General features: G+C 39.9%; 1 protein-coding gene across 1 annotated transcript; it reads right to left on the minus strand.

Annotated features, from left to right (window-relative positions):
* Positions 1-4,471: 4,471 nt before the first annotated feature.
* On the minus strand, positions 4,472-16,210 carry plcb2 (phospholipase C, beta 2). Its single transcript, XM_088401251.1, has 30 exons — positions 15,952-16,210; positions 15,756-15,856; positions 15,340-15,419; positions 15,216-15,269; positions 15,044-15,119; positions 14,863-14,963; positions 14,090-14,250; positions 13,874-14,020; positions 13,627-13,784; positions 13,100-13,182; positions 12,895-12,979; positions 12,455-12,665; positions 12,290-12,369; positions 12,119-12,215; positions 11,927-12,011; positions 11,683-11,807; positions 11,256-11,407; positions 10,900-11,064; positions 10,728-10,827; positions 10,485-10,589; positions 10,318-10,382; positions 9,834-9,912; positions 9,391-9,759; positions 9,084-9,267; positions 8,406-8,550; positions 8,250-8,314; positions 7,694-7,744; positions 7,524-7,581; positions 6,183-6,266; positions 4,472-5,288 (listed from the first exon to the last, which is right to left on the minus strand). Exons 1-30 carry the CDS (start codon positions 15,956-15,958, stop codon positions 5,118-5,120), a joined length of 3,444 nt encoding a protein of 1,147 aa, XP_088257377.1. The 5' UTR covers positions 15,959-16,210; the 3' UTR covers positions 4,472-5,117.
* Between the last annotated feature and the right edge of the window lie 3,195 nt (positions 16,211-19,405).

Here is a 19,405-nt window from a genome sequence, read left to right on the forward strand (position 1 = left end):
CCGTAACTATATGTCACAAGCATAAAAAGATGAATAAAAACATATAATTCATAATGAATGAATAACTTTCTAACAAATTAATTAAAATCGGATTATTTTCCCATGGAACCTTAGACGATCCCTCGCGGCATACTCGGGTGCCATGGCACCCTGGTGGGGAATCTCTGTCATAGAAATCATTCCATCCACTAACACAAAAAAATGGAACAGCACAAATGAATGAAATGTGGTTGGTTAGGTGCCGTGAGATTTACTAATTGGACAGACGTATGCATTAAATCGGAGACACCATGGTAAATACCTGATCTTTCATTCATTGCTCAGTCAAACCAGGCAGGAGGTACTCTGAATGCTTGATTTGAAATTAGAGTCTCTGTCAAGTTCAGGTGCTATCTGCATCCCGTAATCAGTCACCGGGGACACCACACACTCAGGGCTACAAAATCAACATGCGTCAATGTTCACCGAGGAATGAAAACTTGATAATGGAAATCTAAAAAAAAATAAAAATGAATATCAGTGGACAAGTGTCTCTTGGCAACTCAAAGCTCGGCTTCTGTCACTTGGGATTAAACAAGATTAGTTTTGTATTACCTGAGGGGTCGGGTTCATTGGAACTAAGATTTCCTAACATTGACTGGACTTGCCCCTTGTCCTTCATGGACCGATTAATCTTTTGTCTAACTGAGAAAACTCAAGAGTAATAGATAGTGAAGACTATCAAATTTACAGGCTGGTGAAAAATACTCTGATTCACAGCAGGTTGCACTTTTCATCCCCAGATCTCAATTGCCAGTTGAAGTACAATCAATCTGATTCATCTCCACTTTCAAACCTGGAAATTGTCTCTTTCCTGGAATTCATCACTCTCAAAATGTGGCATTGTTGTTCCTTCTCAATTGCCGAGCGACGACAGTTCTTGTCCTTTGAGCAGCTGTGTTTTCTACGAAAAGTATTAAATGATGGAATTGGAAATGTTTGTGATAGAGCCAAACACACAAATACATGGTTACAAAAAATAAATATGTTGATTGTGCCTATTAGTATTTTGAGAAAGCCACCAACCACATAAAATTCATCTTAGCTCTATCAAGGTTCATCCAGACTCCCTGGAGGAATTTGAAATTTCATTAGTTAGTGAAAGAGTCCCACCGATATAATTTAACTGACCGACAGACAAAGAGACTAAAAGACATCAACAATCTGCCAGGGCGCAACACGCAGACAAGACTTAAATACAAGAAATGGAACGAGAAGTAGGTGAGGATGATTCCACTGATCATGGGCACACAGGAGGGGAGGGGCGAGCACACAGACAGAAACGATGACAAAATGTACACACAATGGACTGACCAGGGACGAGTCGTGACCACTGTGATGAATAAATTAGTACAATTTTACAAAACTGATACTAGAATTTATACTTTAAAAATAATGCTTGGTTACACCAGCAGAGAAGGGACATGGGACAATTTAATTGAGGATGCAGCTGAAGATCCTGATGTCACACACAGAAAGAGATCCAGTAAATGAGGCGGAGCCCTCAGTGGGCCTACTGCCTCCGTTCTCATCAATTAGCTTCTGTGACAACCTGATGCTAAACAGTAGGCTGCTGTTTTTGAGAAGAGAGGGGCGGTGGTGGGGTTAATATCAGTACTCAGAAGAAGAAAATTGTCCACAAGACAGAATTAGCTGCTTGCCTAATGTGTGGTGGTGGTCACAGAGTTGGATGTCCATCAAAATAGATTTCTATGCACAGTTGGGTGATACAGTTCACTAACTTCATGCAAATAATTATATTATAAGGACTAGTTGATCAAAAATATTCGAGTTAATATTCGTGAAAGGTAAGTAAATATGAAACAGTTTGCTCTCTTTGTTGCCCTCCTCAGAATCACTCATTGTAAAAATGTAAGCAGAATAATTACATTCTTAAAAGGTTTGTGGTGGCTATGTACTGGCTCAATTTAATTAATTTAATCATAAAAACAAATTTCTTTGCCACAGTGTTGTTACCAGTATACCACCTGTGTTCCCCCTCTGCAATCTGTCTGGCCTGATGGAAATTCCCTTCCTGCAATGATGCGGGGGAAATGGAAGGGCTCCAAAACTTCCGTTCCATCTCCCAGCTGGTGGGGTCTATTTGTGGCCTTGCAGGCCCTCTCAGCTCTGACAGCACAATAAATTGTACAAATGGATAACAAATGTATTTTGTTTACAGCCGTGGTGAGCAGCGATGTCTGATGCTCAGTTGCACCTGATGTAAAGGTCAGCTCCACAGAGGCAACACCACAACAAAAGCAACTCGAGTGGATAGGTACTGATGGAAAATAAATAAATATTGTTCATCTTCACCCACTTTCCACTCTGATTCTTGCAGTCTCAGTCAGTGTTAATTTAAAAAAATATATATATTTTAAACATTTCCTCACATGTGGCAATCCACATTAATTTCCCATTAAAGTACTTCACCCCAAATATCGCTTTCAGATACTTTATACAAGACTTGGATGTATGGGAATGTTGTGTTTGATGATATGTCCACTGCAAAAATATAATAATAATAATAATAACTTTCTTACATTGTTTGATTCCTGGCCCAAATTCATATAACAGGATACAAAATATCACACAAGTCAAAGCGCACCTGAGGACAAAACCTCCACTACGCTTCCAGGAGGAAGTTCACATCTTTTAAAATAAACAGGCAGCCCTGTGGCCCACGCTTATCCATTCTCTCCCACACACACGCTCTGACATTCTCCGCTTCCACCCTCCAAATGCTCACACACTGAGAGATTTGAGAGCTTCACTCCGAGCACAGACGATGAAGCTTCGTAAAAGCATTATGTTTAAATATAAGCATTAACTCCGCAAAGAGGTAGAGGTTGAGTCATCTGGTTTAAGTGCATAACATAAACGCATGGTGTCATCGTGGGTGCTGTCACGATGAGCCATCTCACACCCACCTGTCATCTGCTGTGTCATAGAGAAAATGCAAAACAAAATGTGATGGTGGGGAAATGAATGGTATGTTTCAAGTTTTAACTGCTACAGTAACTGTAGTAAAATAATGATCATTAATCAGCACACTAACTTAAATTTACAACCTCAATTATGACATATCTTTCCCATAAAATTGAATTATTTTATTCTCCAACAGGCTATTCTGAATTGAGTGAAATTAAATTAAATGTGGGATGCCTCAAGGGTCTATTTTAAGTCCCAAACTCTTTAATTTGCATGTGCCTCTTCCCTTTGGCAATGTAATCAGCGTCTACGATGCAGAAGACACACAGAGACAATCTGTATTTTAGGTACTAAATCGAGAATGGCAGTGAATCTCCTGCAGCTCAACCAGCTTTTAATAATTGGTCCTGAAGGTAAAACAAAGAAACTGTTACCAAAAATGATTAGAATTTAAATCGTCACAATAATTAAAGAACACGGGGGTCGTTTTTGACTCTGAGCTTAATTGTACTACCATATTTATTGTCGGTACCCAAATGAAAGGACTGTAAAGACAGAATGAATCACTCCACTGCAACTTACAAGTGGAACGTTTTCCTTTTAAAGTAAATCACATGTAAAACGTGGATGAAGAATTTCACACATGCACATGCACACAAACATACACAGCTTGCGACTAGAAGAGTTTGAGCAGGCGGAGGGTGTGTGGGAGGTGTGGGTGCTTCTTAGTATTCATCCTAGATGGCATCCTCTTCATGGCAAGATGGACTCAAGAGGATGACTTCTCCACCTCTTGTAGATCCTCACAGATCACACAAGAGGAACAAATACACTGCTACTTCAAAGTCATGTCATATGTGATTATCTAACCAAGAAGCGAGTCTGTTTTTGGTTTCTTTTGGCGCATCGTAGTGTTACGCGCTCCGGGAGGTGATTTGTAACATTGTGCAGAGTAGAGCATGAGACAAAAGATGTGCAGGATTGGCATAAACTGTTTTTAGTTGTATTGTGTTGCCATCCCTGATAATGTTTCACACCATTTTATTGTTTGTTGGTTTCAAAAGTGCTCTTCTGATTTGCTACAAATGATCATGACTTGGGTCGGATTTACTTTTCCCCATTTATTTTTATGCATAATGGGAATGAATCACTTCCTGTGAAACGTCCATTGAGTATTCAGTCTCATTTTCATTCAGGTCAATTTCTTTCTAAATTTACATACAATGTTATTCTCGATGCAGTCAGCTCAGCATTTGGAATGTCAGCTTTTTCAGCTGCTCTATAATTTATTAAGAAGAAAAAAAAACTAGCTTCTTTATTTTTGGCTTCCTTCCAGTATCGGTGCAGTCAAGTGTCGTCGGGTTTGATCTGTTTCTCCAAACATTCACTCTGGAGAAACTCACAGATCATCTGTGTTGTGCAAGAGGTGGCGGGACTCTCAGGCACAAGCTGTCGCCCGTCTTTCATCCAAGTTTAAATGCCAGTCAATTCATTGATTGAGAAGAAGAGTGTACAGACAAATAAAAAAAAAAAAAAAAAAAAAAAACAGGAAGTGAGGGAAGAGGCCAGGTTGCGTTGGATGGTGAGTCAGAGAGAAATCTGTGTTCATTAATAAATGCATGCTGGTGCTTGTCAACACTTGAAGAAATAAGTGGCGCTCTCTGATGAGGACATTGCTTTGTGCCTCTTATTTTAATATGCCATGTATGAAGCTGTGCATGAGTGGGTACAAATCACGTGTCTGTATTATGGATTGGCTTTTAGCAGCTCTGCGTACACAAAAGTTTTGCTATTCGTCCCAAATGGATTCTTTGCGCTCTTGGAGATTTGTGAAGCAGTCATATTAAAGTGTGACAATTGCTCATTGTGTGCAGTCCAGTTGCTGACTTCCCTCTCTCACCTTTGCTTCCTTGTACAACTGGATAAGTCGTTCATATCCTCCAAAATAAAACATTGATAAGATCTTAAATACTATGCAATGCAAAATTGTAAATTTGTATTATTACGTATTATGTCCGGTATTAAGTCATTCAAACTAGTATGTCTCACACATATAACTGCAATCCACCATAAAAATAAAAACTGACTGACCTCCCGTCATTGAATTTCCAGAACTGAATGACCAGGATTTAGGAAGCAAAATTCATCTAACCTAGAAAAACATCTCCGTAGACGTTTGACCCTTCTGCTCTATTGGTGGCCGCCTTGTCGATAAGTTCAGGGAAGTGGACGCCCACACAGGTGTTGACAGCCTCCATCACCTCTGCTGGTAGAGACCTCATTTTGTCTTCGTGCTCCTTCAGGGCTTCCTGATTAAGCTACGGACACACAGACGGAGGAGGAAGGTTATACTAAAGGAAATATGTAGAAGCGCAAGGATAAATTAATTTATCAACAATAAATCTATTATCACATTAATCGTAACGTGAGTGATTGGGAGTGGGGGACGGTGACTGTTGAGTGTGTAAAAAAGGGAATGAAGAGAATCGCTTTGATTTCTGATGATTGGCTGGGACCACTCCCACAGTGGTGCAGCCCACCCTCTCTCAGATCCACCGCTTTGCAAAATTACAAACACGGGGTCTAATCCACCTGCTCGCCTAGATACACCACACCAGATGGCACGCAGGATTTACACTGTTTACGAAAACAGAGCCCTCAGAGTGACACCACTTGAGCTGGAGGACTTTGACATTAGCCAGCAAGCAGACTGGCATCTCTCTAACTAGTTGCCATTTTTACATTTTGTCTGCAGCGGGAATCAAAACGATGGCCCTATCAACTCCAAAATGTTTACACAATGGGTACCGCTGCCCATGTGTTAAAATAAAATAAAATAAAATTAAATTAAAAAAAATAAAATTAAATTAAATTAAATAAAAAAAAATAAAATAAAATAAAAAGTCCTGGTGTGAAGTTCTTTTTATCTGGCCTTTGCACTGTCGATCCAGCATTTATACATTTTTCTACTTGACATGTCAAAATTCAAAACAAAACTCCGACATCATTTACAGCAAACCAAATGCATCATAGAGCAGCACTCTGATGACTGGTCGCGATTGTTATCGATAAAAAATATACATTTTAGATGTGATGCAATCAATTTCAGATGTCTGTGATTTTATGAAAGAAAACGGACAAATACAAGGAGCTGATACAGACGGCAACGAGCTTGAGCTGTGCAAAGGTTATAAAATCAGGTCCTCTTGTACCTGATTAGTGAAAGCCTTGATCTCCTCCAGTGTGGCTGTTTGTTTCAACATCAAAGTCTCTTGCTGCATGCTGTACTCACAAGACTGTAACACAACATGACAAAAACATGATCAGTAAGTGGCCTCCTGATGTCTGCAGTCTATCAGTTAGCTGTGTGTGTGTGTGTTTCTGGAAAGAAATGCACCCTTGGGATGAAACCTGAGCATGAGGATCAATACATTTAAATCATAGCAGGTCATGCTCCACCGTGTTATTTACGCAGGGCTAATTACACACAGCTCGTCAATACTCTCCTGATTAACCATCTTATTGTCCTATAAAGGGTCGATGTAATTAATGAGCTGACGCTGATTCAATGGGACAAAATGAGCTGCTCTGCGACCTTAATGAGTAGAGGCGAGGATGCTTGGTGTGGACGTGTAAAGCACTGAGTTCAGTTGAACCCAAATGTCTGAATCTTGATGAGCCATCAGAGGAGAGCCATGAGGGCTGAGTCATAGGCCACACGAGTATTAGACATCTTCCAGTAAACAGCCTCTGAGTAATGGACCGGCCGGGTGTACACTCAAAAGTGCGTATGCACTGTGCTTGTGCGGGTAAACAACACGTTGGAGCACGTTTACAGATGTGTGTGAGGACGACATTGAGTGATTTTTTTTTTCTTCTTCAAATCACAAGACCATCAGCCTTGTTGTTACCATAGTTACTATTATTTGTGTTGGATGAAGATAACTGAGCTGTCACATTAATGCTTCAGACACACTCTCATGTCCATGAGGCATAGTCTGATGCTTATTTCTTTTAAAGGCGGAATGTTGGATAGAATTTGCATTATTTAGCCAAAAGGCATTGTGATTTACGTACATATGTAGCATATAATGTGATGTGGACGTATCCTTCTACATAATAAGAATGGTAACCCTCTATATTGAATGTCTACATGATTTAATGTATACATGATTGTCAATATAGTCAAATAAATAAGATTTTATTTGTAGTGTATTTGGTGTTTTCTGCAATTAAAAAGCCACAAGTCAACAAAGTAATGTCAAAATGTACATAGTGAATAAAAATTCCTCATGCTGAAAGTCACTTTGGAGTAGAACATTGCATTTAGAGTTTTTTTTTTTTTAATAAAATAGGTAACGGGTTTGATAAATATAAAAAATTATTGTATTTTTCTGAAGCTAGATTTGAGCTAAAATATCCCTTATTTTAAAGATCCACTTTCTGCAAATGCAGTCCACATTTTGAAGAATTGCCTGCAGTATGAGAGACTTTACACATGCAACTGAGGATGTTTTATTTTGAAAGTGAATTTTAGTTTCAATAATACTTACCACATATTCAGGTACATCAAGCTCATCCAGCTGTTCTCGGCTTACTGCTTTTTTCAGCCTGAGAAGACAATTATTGTTCCATCTTTAAATGTCCTTTTTAATGCCAAATTATTTCTATTTTCATCTAGCGGTGATTAGTTCTTTGAATAAAAAGGTTAAAAAATACTCACTTGGATTTCTGTGAGGAAGATTTGATCTTCTTCTTGCACTCTTTGATTTCACTGCAAAGAAGCCGACGAGAAAAAGGATTACTGTCTGATTATGTTTGCTTGAATGAAAAACGACCCTATAAACAACCTTCAGCCTTGAAACCACCGCTTCACGGCTGTGTGTTGGTGACATGACCTTTTCTTTGGAGTGAAAGAAGCGCTTCAGTATGTCGTTATAGTGTCAAGGCAGAGAGCTAAAAAAGCGCAGCTGAAAACTGCTGTTTAAACACCCTCTCGATAATAGTTATTCCGCGATAACCATATGCCAGATGGGGACTTGGGACACACAAGGACACAAATACACACACGGACACACAAGCACGACGCTGGCGGAAGCAGATTCAAGGAACCACACGGTGATTCAGTCATTGTTCCAGGTTTTCTCATTACGAGATGTCAGGTGGTTCACCTCACGTCACCTCCACCTCACATATTAGCAGCACGGGGAGTCTATAATCCCAACACGCAGATTAAATAAACTCAGCAGGTCCCAAATGTATTTTAGGTGAGGAGGCACCTTTCCAAGGTCTTCAGTTCAATGCTGTGTTTCTCATTAGCCATCTCCATCAGTTTAGCCAGTCTCTGTCACATCACAAGGAAGTGACATCATCATGTCAGCAAAGACGATTGCAGATGATTGATTTTACACTTATTTGTTGTAGATTTAACAAACCTCTGTGGCACACTGCTCTTTCTTCTTCCTCAGCTGGTCACATTGTTCCGTCCATAGAGCGTGCAACTCAGCCTGCAGCTTTTGCTTGTGCTCCTGCACTGTTTTGGGACTGCAGCTTGATGTGCTTGCTTCGATCTGGGTTATGCTGCACAAGGGGAGGAGAATTTAGCACATGTCTCTGCATCCACTAATAATTTACTTGAGCTAGAACTGAAAATATTGAGCACTCATTTCCATACAATACCATTAATTAATTAATTTACTCTGAGCAAATGTGTTGTGCGGGGAAATTTGTTATTGGTTAAAAAACTCACCTATTTGCTGTTTTTGTGCTCAAGCTAAAGTTTTGTCTAATTTAAAAATATTTGGCGCCATCTTTGGTTCGAGCAACTATGTTAAAGGGAGGTGAGGAGCTTCATTTAGTCAGGCCATAGCCGTGTCTAATAATAAAAATCAGTGTTTAACCAGCCTTTTGTGGCATTTATATGTAGGCAATTATAAACCTTTTTGGCAGGTTTCAATTACATGTCGATTTTGATTATTCGCGGCAGGGCTTGTTCAACAAATAGCGAGAGAAAATTGTAGTTCCAGAGACAAGAAAAATGCTCTCAAATTCCAAAGCAAGTGATAAGTGACCTGAATGGCCTTTAAGAAATGCAAAAAAGAAAATCTCCTTACTCTTTTTTCTTCAGCAAGGCCTTCTTCTTCGAGTCCTTGAAAGCATCTGAATATTTCTGGCTCAAAAGTTCTGTTTTTCTTTGATACTTCTTTTCCACTTCTTTTGTCTCTTTCTCCTGACGCTTGATGACCTTCAGGTAGCTCTTGTGCCGTGTCAGTTCTGAAGTTGTCACGGTTGATGTTACTACAGCAAAAACAGACCTCAGTTTTATTGTCGGCAGAGGCCACAATGATTTTAGAATAAATTAACACATCATTTCGGCTGTATTATTCTGTGTTTACTTCACATTGCATTGCCAGCACTTACCTTCATTACATGCTGCAGATGATTTATCTGACACTGCACATTCCGGTGATGCAGTTAATGGACCGGGCTCTCCTTGAACCATCTCCTCGACTAGTTCATCATTTGAAATTCGCTCCGAGTTTATAGAGTCACTGCTTGACTCTTCTATGTCTTTGGTGCTCGTCTCAGGCTGTATGACATCCTCCTCAGGGACAAGCTCTTCAGACGTGAAACTTCCTGGTTCAGCATCCGGCGGAAGGTCTTCAAGTTGTGGAGTGCCTGGTGTGCTCTCTTCTTCAGCGTCATCTTCGCTATCTTTAGGTGAAGCATCATGGGGTGGTGAGTCACTCACCTCAAGTCTGGGTGGATTCGGTACAAGGGGCACCTCCACTGAGAGGCAAAGCAGTGATCAGACATTTTTTTTAAAAAATAAATGAAAATATTCACTTTCTTAAAAGCGTTACCTGTTGGTTCCTTTGCTTTTGTCACTTCAGTTTGGGGCACAAAAGGCAGCTCATAAGGAGAAATGTAGTCTGAGGACGACTGCATGGGCACAAAAAAGTAATGTCAGAAAAGTTCACAGTTTATGACTGGAGAAAACATCCATTCACTTTGATGCTATATAAATCACAGGTGTGAAACTCAAGGCACGAGGGCCTTAATGTGGCCCGCAAATTCAAATTGTGGGAATCAACTTCATGTTTCCAGCAAATTATCTTCATTTAACAACACTGGGATATCGTAAGCATTTGTTGTATGTAAATAATTAACCAAAATGATCATTTAAACAAAACAAAAAAATCAATAAATTGCACAGTATACAGCAAATTCAAGCAATATTGCTTTTTTTTTGCTATGCCAGGATTTGGTGATCATTTTAGATTGCACATAAAAATATAAAACAATGAATGTTAGAAACTTTATCTCAGATGTTGACTATTTAGGCACCTCTTTTGGGGTTCGTGTCGTCTTCTCTGTGCCCTTTGTTGGGTTGAATAAGGCATCTGTAAAATCTGAGAAATAAACATGGTTGTTTTTCTGTGGAAAAAAAAGCTTCTAACCCCATCTGTCACCGCAATTAAATACATTTCAAAGCAAAAAATAAATAAATCCACCTGCAAAAGCAGCAGGGATGTAGTCCTTGACCTCAATGTACACAAAAAGTGCAGGTAGGATGAGCGGCATGTTGCTTTCACTGCGCAGGCAAATGTGATGGAAACCTGCAGGCATAAATCTCAGTGAAAAGGCAACAGCAAGGTAGCAAAAATCCAGTGGCCTTGAATGCCCCGCTTCTCTTTTGTGTGAAAATAAATTAACATGCAGATTAATACGTGACTTTTTTTGGGGGGGGGGCTGACCTGACTGAATGGCATCAAGGGGAATGATTCTATGTCCGAGGAATTTGCCATTTTCCTCATGGACTGCCATTCTGAGTGAAGCCATTTCTGGGAGGAGAATCTGTCAACAATAATATCGGATATTTGAAATGTACACGTCTCTTATTTTTGTTAGGTGAAATGATGCACACACCTTGTCAAACACAAAAGGCTCCTCATTCCACACTGGGTTAATAGAGTTGGGTGTGGTGGACCACTTGGTGCGATATTTCTTCTTGGGGTCTCCTGGCAACCCAATGATCTCCACCTCCACTCCAGTTTTTACACTCTTGTCAGACAGAAATTGTCCAGAAAAGATCTGGGAAGGAGTTATGACTTTATTTTTTATATAGCAGATAAATGCTCGGACTGCATTAAAATGCAGCTTGACACTAGGTAGATATTAGGACTGTCATTTTTAAATGCTTTTAGAATTATTCTATCAATAATTCCATTGATTAATCTGATCAAATTAAAACACTGACTCCACTCGAAGACAGTGGAACCTGCCTTAATGGTCAATGTGATTGCAACAACTGTATCAATCCTGTCGCAGAACGGGTCAAACTTCTTGTCATTGCGCCGCAGCACATCGTGCTTGAGCAGGTAGCCCGTCCTTCCATTGAATTCGAACAGAGCCATGTTCAGCTGCATGGGGAAGTCTGGAAAGACACACAGAGCCTCTTTAGGCATGGAGCTCCTCGGCACGTGGAGCTGGGCTGTTTGGCAAGTGGAGCACATGCGAGTGTTGAGAAGGTGCAACACTGACCTGCTGTGGAGGAAGACAGCAAAACTGGGATAATAATAATAAATAATAATAATAATCATTATTTATTATTATTATTTATTCCTTTTTTATTTATTTATTTATTTATTTATTTATTTATTTATTTATTTATTTATTTATTTCACCTGGCTGCCTGTGGCTTTTTCTTACCCATTGTCTGATAGTTGAGCGCCACCATCTGGCAGCCCACGTTCCAAAAGGGCTGGGGGTTGAAATTGCATGAGTCTATTCTTGTTCCTTTAGGGTAAATCCTACTCATCTGCCTTTTATTATATCTGACAGTGATGAGTGTTAAAGAGTAATGGAATTCATTTCATATTAATTTTGTGTGTTTTAATATTAAAGCTTACCATATTTTGTGCTACAGTGCATCTTATGCAACATGAAAAGATACTCAACAAAGTCGATGGCAGTCTTGGCAATCATAGCTTCCCCTTTGGTCTCCACAAATGATGAGATGACATAACTCTTGTTCTTTTCTGGAAAAGATGGTGAGCAAAATATTATTTCACAAAATATTCTTAACAGTTAATAATACGCAAAATATATCCTAGAATCTGTTTTTGTTCAAGAAGGGAATATTTACTTTTGGCATTGTCAAAGGAGACGAATTTGTTAGGCTGGATGTAATTGACCAACGATGACATGGCCTCGTATGCTGTGACTTCCTGTCCAGCTGTGCCCTACGACACATTGACAGGAAATCCAATTGATATTTTCCGGCAGGACGAGGGTGATACATTTCCAGATTCTCTACCTCATCACAGGTCTTCATTTTTTCTTCATCCTGTTCCTCTGTGTCCTCTTGTTCCTCATCTTCCACAGCCATATCCCCATCTAATCAAGCATCATAAAAAACAAGTTGTGCAAGCCAATTTGTGGAAATAGATTTGAGTGATTTTGTGGGATCAATCTTGTTCACCCTGACTCTCCAGATTGGTCGATTTGATTGGATCTTCGGAAAGTAGGTCAGTGTTACGTGGTGGTGAAGCAACAGTTGTCGTCTGGTCACTGATTGTTGTGCTGCTCTTCTTGGTTGTCTGGTTTGTGCTTTTATGGACTCCCTTCTTGTTTTTGATCAAGATCTTGCCCATGAGCTCGGTCGGGCTTGGAATCTGCTGTCCTGGCTTCAGCTTAACATTTGATACAAAAGAGTAAGGACAAGATACAAGTGGAATTCGATATCAGTGGCTCACACAGAAAATCTTAGAGAATGGTTTTGGTATTGAGTACTTTTGGGGGATGAGGCCAAGGCAGCAAATACATGGCCTGCCGCCGGGCACATGATGTACAACTAATGCACTGCCATAAAAAATGTTGAACTGATATACAACTGCTGTGGTGCAGCATTAGAGCACTTACAGGGTATTTGTCCAGAGGCTCTGACAGCAGGGCATTACCAAATATGGTTTTGCAGTAGTTGGCCATCTTCTCCTGCTGCTTCACTCTAGAACCAAGCACAAAAAGTGTGTGCCACATTCACTTATTTATTTTCCATGCTGGATATTGAGGCTATAACAGTCATTTAAAAGAATTACGAAGCATGAGTTCATGGAAGTACTCTTACGAGTCAACATGGTTTTCGAAGGAAAGGATAACGGGATACTGGGAAGTCTTGAAAGCACTCTCAGCAATGGCCTCAATCACATCCTGTAAAAGCATCACAAAAGGTTTGGGCCTTTTAATTTTTAGCTAGGTTATATAGAGCAGGCTTGAAATCTCAACACAGTACATTAAATGTATGATGAGAGCTCCACGATATTATTCAGTTGGAAAGCAAACATTAGTATGACTCTGTCTAAACTGTTGGGCCTGAGAAGCTGCTGCTGCTGCCCTTAAATGGAAGTGTTGATTCTGGGATCATGATGGGGGGTGCCTTCCTGTATGTTTTTTTTTTGTGTGTTGCAGTGGCACAGCTCTCCTTGTTGCAGATCCACTGGCCTGCATTTGTGAAATTACTAACATCGGGTCTAACCTGCCTCCTCAAAATGAGCCATGAATGTCTAAGGTCCCATAATCAGTTAAAAAAAAAATCCATATCATTCATTTGGGGATATATTTTGTTGCATGCATGGACACTATGCATGGGAGTACCTTGAAAAGGATTTCGGTGGTCATGGTGAAGCCATGTGTAATGATGGGCTCTTCCTCTGGAGGTTTCCCCTTCCAGCAGTCAAGTTCCAGACAACGGCAGCCGGACAAAAGACACTGGCGGTACATCTCCGGGGAGGACACGCCGGAAAACTGACCAGCTGTGGAAGTGTGGTGATGAGAATTAAATATATGATAAGGTCTGATTTTTTAAAATTGTTTTTGTTTTTAAATGAATAATATACGTGACCTGTCAGGTACGTGTTATGGGAGGACTTGATGAAGTAATGGGGTAGGGGCTGGGTCATGTCCTGACATTTTGCCAGCCTGTCCTGCATGACCACTGAAGTCTCAGGACCCACCAGGAAGGACAAGAGAGCTTCCGGGGTAATGAGACCTACAAGAAGGACCATACAGTAGTAGATGGAAAATACACTGAAGCAGAATGTGCCATGAAGAAGCTCACCTCTGTTACAGTTTGTGGTGCAGGGTTCATATTTGAGCATCAAAGCTTTTATCTGGTCCTGCCGTAGCCGTGGAAACAGTTCCTCATTGAGCCGGGAGTCTCTCTGCTTTTCGTTGAGAAACTTGGCAAAGTTCTCCTTGGTCATGGTGGGTTTATTGGAACTGGAGGGCAAATATTGCACATGTTCTACATCATTCAGCCATGTAAACCTTTCTGCTATTTCATCACACAAGGATAAGCATGCTTGAATTGAAAGCTCAACCATGAGTGAATTGGTGGCCTCTCAAACCAGGTTTTATAACTACCCACTATTTTCTATACCATTAATCCCATACAGTTTGTTTTACTTTTCCCTGCACTCCTCCTGCCTTGACTTGGGTCCATCCAACATTCCCTTAAAACACGTGTCAAACTCAAGGGCCGGGGGCCAGATTCGGCCCGCCACATCATTTTATGTGGCCCACGAAGACAAATTGTGCATCAAATTTGTGTGTCATTACTTGAATTGCAAATTGTCTTCACTTTCAATATCTTCTTTTTTTTTTAAATATTTGACCAGTTTTTACTCGTCTGATTTGAAAACGAGTTAGTTGTCAGTTTGTTTTGTAGCTTTTACTGTATATAATATGAGGTGCTCATATATTTATTTGGGTTGACAGTCATAATGGCCCTCCGAAAGAAACTATGGCTACAATGCGGCCTGCGAAAAAAATTAGTTTGACACCCCTGCCTTAAAACATAACCATGACAAAAATGATTTTGGGCTAACTCACTAAGAAGTGAAGATTTCATAGATTTCAGGGCGAGGACAGAGATTTGCCAAGAAGGTCTTGAAAGCTGATTCAGTGAAGACATCAGGCTTCATACTGTCAAACTGTAACGTACGATATTCACATTAATAAAGTCTTGATAGCGATCATGGATGTCAAATTTAGAAAGTTGTAAAATTGCGACCTTTCCTTTGGGGAGGTGGGCTGATGCCAGTGCATTTTCCACTCTCTTCTTATCAGCAGGGAATATCTTGTAAATACTGATAAATACACACAATATTGACACAATGATCCATTGTAGACCAATGTTATGAAACTCATAATCCCCAAACATTTCAAATGTGTGATTAACCTACTTCTTCACTGGGATCTTGCCATCTTTGTTGGTTTGGAGACAAATCTGAACATAGCTGAAGTATTAGACAGGAAAACAAGTTAAAACCAAATTCACTGAAAAGCTCACACAGGATTTCCACTCACATTTTGTCCAAGAAGACTTGTCTGCAGGCATTATTTCTTGCAGCGTTGTAGGCAATGGCAAGAATGTCATTCGCCCAATTCTAGTGTATACATTTAATCAGAACGTTATCTGAGTTTGCAATGTTTACGAGAAATAATCACATCATGTGAAGTGACAGAAAGCCGCCACAAGGGGGCAATGGCATAATAGGAAGCTACTAAATGAGATTAGTACATGGGGGGATTTGAACAAATAGCGATCGTGATTTCATTACTGTTGATAAAAGCCGGATATTGTATTCATAAACTCTAATAAAGACCACAAACGGAGAGAAAGACGCTTCATTGTTGTCACCGCGATGGATCAGCAAGAAGCCAGCATTGTAAACATCTGCAGGAAGCAGACAGTGCCAATAAAACAGTCTGCGCTTTATTACCTGTGTCACTTTTTCCTTGGAGGCAAAGAAGTTATGGTAGTTCAAGTTGACGGTGTCAAGACCAGAAACAACAGTCAGCGTTTTGGCCAAGTGGTTACTGTCTGGGAAATCGAGGTTAAACACATTGCGGACCTTTGGATGCTGTAAAAGTAGACAGTTAATGGTATTTAATAAAATGTGCCAAAGATTAAGGTACTTGTCATATTTTGTAGGAGAAGCACTTTTTCCCCCCTCAGTGTAAAAAGCACTGATCTGCAGTTTAATATTCAATTTGGGAAATGACGAAAACTTTCAGGATTGCAGCTCTAAAATATCAGCTTGGTCATCATGCGTGATGCTGCAGCAGATTAACTCAGTGATGAGCGGTCAGGGCCGGAAAAATAAGGTAAGGAAGCAGGGGTGTCCTTTACTCGGGGGGCCGCATTCCGACATGTTTTCCAAGCCTCCCTCGTTAAAAACACCTGATTTAAATGACTTGTGACTTCAGCATGGTTCCTTTGACCAATAAGAGCCCTTGATGACATCAGCATTTTCCGTCCTCTGATTGGTTGCTCAAAGCAAAACATGTTACAGTGATCCCTCGCTACTTCGCGTTTCGTTTATCGCGGCTTCACTACATCGCGGGTTTTTTTTTTTCCAAAAGAAAAAAACATTTAAAAGTCAAAATAAAACTTTTAAATTAAGGAAACATATGTCTAACCTTCAGGACAATGTAGTATTGCTCCAAATGTTCATTTACATTCTTTTAGAAGTCCGTTTTCGCGTGTTAACACGACCGCGAATTAGCATCTTTCTGCTAACTCGTTAGCCTGCCGAGTACTTCTTCTTGGTGACCGTACTTCGCGGATTTCACTTATCGCGGGTGGTTTTTGGAGTCAATTATCCGTGATAAATGAGGGATTACTGTATTTCTTTTTACATTTATATGAATTTAAAATGCACATGATTCATGAAGTCAACTTGCCTTGAGTCTGACTCGCCGAGTATCTATGGAAAGGATGACTCAGCGTGAGCTGTGTGTTTATGTTGATTTGTGCGCACCTGTTATCATGTGGCCATTGCCATATTTGCAATGCAAATATGTTTCTCATACTAATGGTGCTTGAGAGATTTATTTGCATACCTGCAGATATTCTTACAAGGTGAATTCAGTTGGTGGATTCTACAGTCAATAATACTTACTTTTGGAAGTTTTGCATATTTTCCTGTTCTAGTATCTCTGATGGTAGCAACATCCAAGAATGTTGTCTCCTAGAAACAAGAAGCAGACAGTCATCTGCATTATGGAATTCAGGACGTAGGCGCGAGTCCAAATATGGCACAAGACTGGATAAAAAAATTTTTTTGACTTTGATTAGAAAACAATAACTCACTATTTTGTGTGCACCGTGCATAGGTGCTCCTTTAAAATAGAATTCGACTTCTATTTTACACAATACAGTGCCAATATGGCTGAGCTCCGAGACACGAAAAAGCCAGGTCTATGTGTGATGTCGACTTCAGTGGATTTTTCCCGATATATGATGTGTTGGAAAACAAAAGTTGCCTCATTCTGAGAAGTAGCAAGAACATGAAAGATGTTGAGCTGCAAAGTGCAGCAGCAAGTTGACGGGCTCTGAATCAGCACCAATCAATAGCCTCCACAAACAGCAGGCCACAGCAAGATCTAATGCAGCTCTCAGCTTTCTCACAGGTCTCATGGATCCAGAACCACTTTCACATATTGCGTGTTAAACATTCGCCTGATGGCCCAAAACAGAGGACACGGCTCAGCATGTGCATTGGCATGGACTGTTGGTGTCACCTTGCTTTGGTTGGTCCAGTACAGGTAAAAACCTTTTGTATCCATCTTCATGGTGACAGGAACAGTCTTGCTGGAGTCCTTAAAGGAGACATATTTTTAATAAAACAAAATCACAACATTAAACAGCTCATTTTAGCCTTTTGGGTCCCATATTTGGTCATGTAGTTGAAACAGGAAGTATCATAGAATCCAAGAATAATGTGTGTACAAGCAAATAAAAAGTAAAATATTAATTCATCCAAAAATGTGCACGATTGATAGGGAAATTTGGAGAGTTGCAAATAGTTTAAATATATTGAATAAGAACATTTGTTAACACATCACCTGGATTATTCTTCTAAATATACAGCTAATTTAAAAGTGTGATAAAAAGTTGTTAAAAGAAGTTCAACACAAAAGTGCAATTGTCTTTAAGTATTTACTCACCTCCGACCACTTGGTAAATCTTTCTCCTTTAACCATATAATCTTTGATCACCGGGGGATCCAGAAAGTACCTTTTCTTATTCATTGCCTTCTTTTAGTGACTTTGTAGTCCACTGTTGTTAAGACTATAATGTACTATATGTTTACTCTGCATAAACACTTTACTCCTCTCTGCTGACTCACTCACTTGGAAAGAAGTCGTGAAGTGAAGCGTAGTCGTCGCCGGACACGGAGAACCCACACGAGGACGCGCCCAAAGGAATATGAATTGCAAATGAAGTCAGCATAACTCGACACTTGATGTCCCGTACACTTCATGCTGGAGCCCAGTACTTTCTTGTCATGGTCATACTTCTGAGATTTTGCACCTTTAATGTAGCTCAGTATGGTGGCTAACCAGTCTCCATTTGGTTGAGTTCTACATCATTTTAACCTATAACTAGAAAAATAAAGATATTGTTAAAATCCTAATCAAAAATTGTCTTTACTGATATGTTCTAGTCAAAAGAATGCATTCTGATTAAACTTTGTGGGATATGAATTGAGCAGAAAAACTTCATGTTAGGGGGATGCCATTTTGCCTTGTACTGCCACTGGTGGTCACGGACATCGCATCTTTTCTGGGTTTGGTTTTGTGATATTCCCAAGATGAATCCTTGGGTGCTGTCATGTCATTTTCAGTCGACAGTAAGTGGCAAAATGCCCCCCCGAGATGAATAAAAACACATGGATTTTGCTGCTTAAATCAAATTCCACCAAAATGCAATATTAAGCAGATTATTGTGTTTAGATAAGTGTGATCATATAGAGAAAAAACTAATTTTTGACTTTATATCCCCTTTAAGATAATATGATCACATGCTCCACGTCTGCTTCACAGCTGCTGGTCTCGGGCTCGAAAATCCTCTCAGGGTTTTCTACCTTTGAGGAGTTGGTGTGTTCTACATGTGCTCGTGTTGATGACTCTCCAAGTACATGCCTGTCGGATACATTGATAACTCTAAATTGTCCACATATTGTGAGTAAGTTGAAAGTTAACAACAAATACGACATTGACCTTAGCCTGCTTATGCGTTTAATTATAGTCGCTGTCCATTGTGCTGAAACGACAATCAGGTAGGATCACTCTCTTGCAATATTGAATGCAGACTCTTTTGTGCACTCCTGATTGGGTTTTCTTTTTTTGGACCATTTAGAAATATTTGCAATGAAATTATCTATCAATTCCGGTCCAAATCGTATTTCCTGAATAAATTGGCGCAAATCCGTCTACTCATTTAATGCATCACTTAACACAAGAAAGCCAAATCTTGTTCTCAGCACTTCTGAGGGTAATATTTTGGAGTGATTTCCTTCCTGGCTGCTGCTTCTTCTTTAAGAGTCCCCTCCCCGCCCCCTCTCTGTATTTTTAGCTGAGCCAG

Source organism: Syngnathus floridae, chromosome 16 (assembly GCF_059516105.1).
Source record: "Syngnathus floridae isolate MCC-2025c chromosome 16, RoL_Sflo_1.0, whole genome shotgun sequence".
Lineage (NCBI taxonomy): Eukaryota > Metazoa > Chordata > Actinopteri > Syngnathiformes > Syngnathidae > Syngnathus > Syngnathus floridae.

Coding starts and splice junctions, on each gene's coding strand:
- plcb2 (XM_088401251.1), bottom strand. Junction 14,251..14,862: donor TATGAAATCTTCACTTCTTA/GTGAGTTAGCCC, acceptor TTTGCCCTCCAG/TTCCAATAAACCCACCATGA. Junction 13,785..13,873: donor CCATAACACGTACCTGACAG/GTCACGTATATT, acceptor ACACTTCCACAG/CTGGTCAGTTTTCCGGCGTG.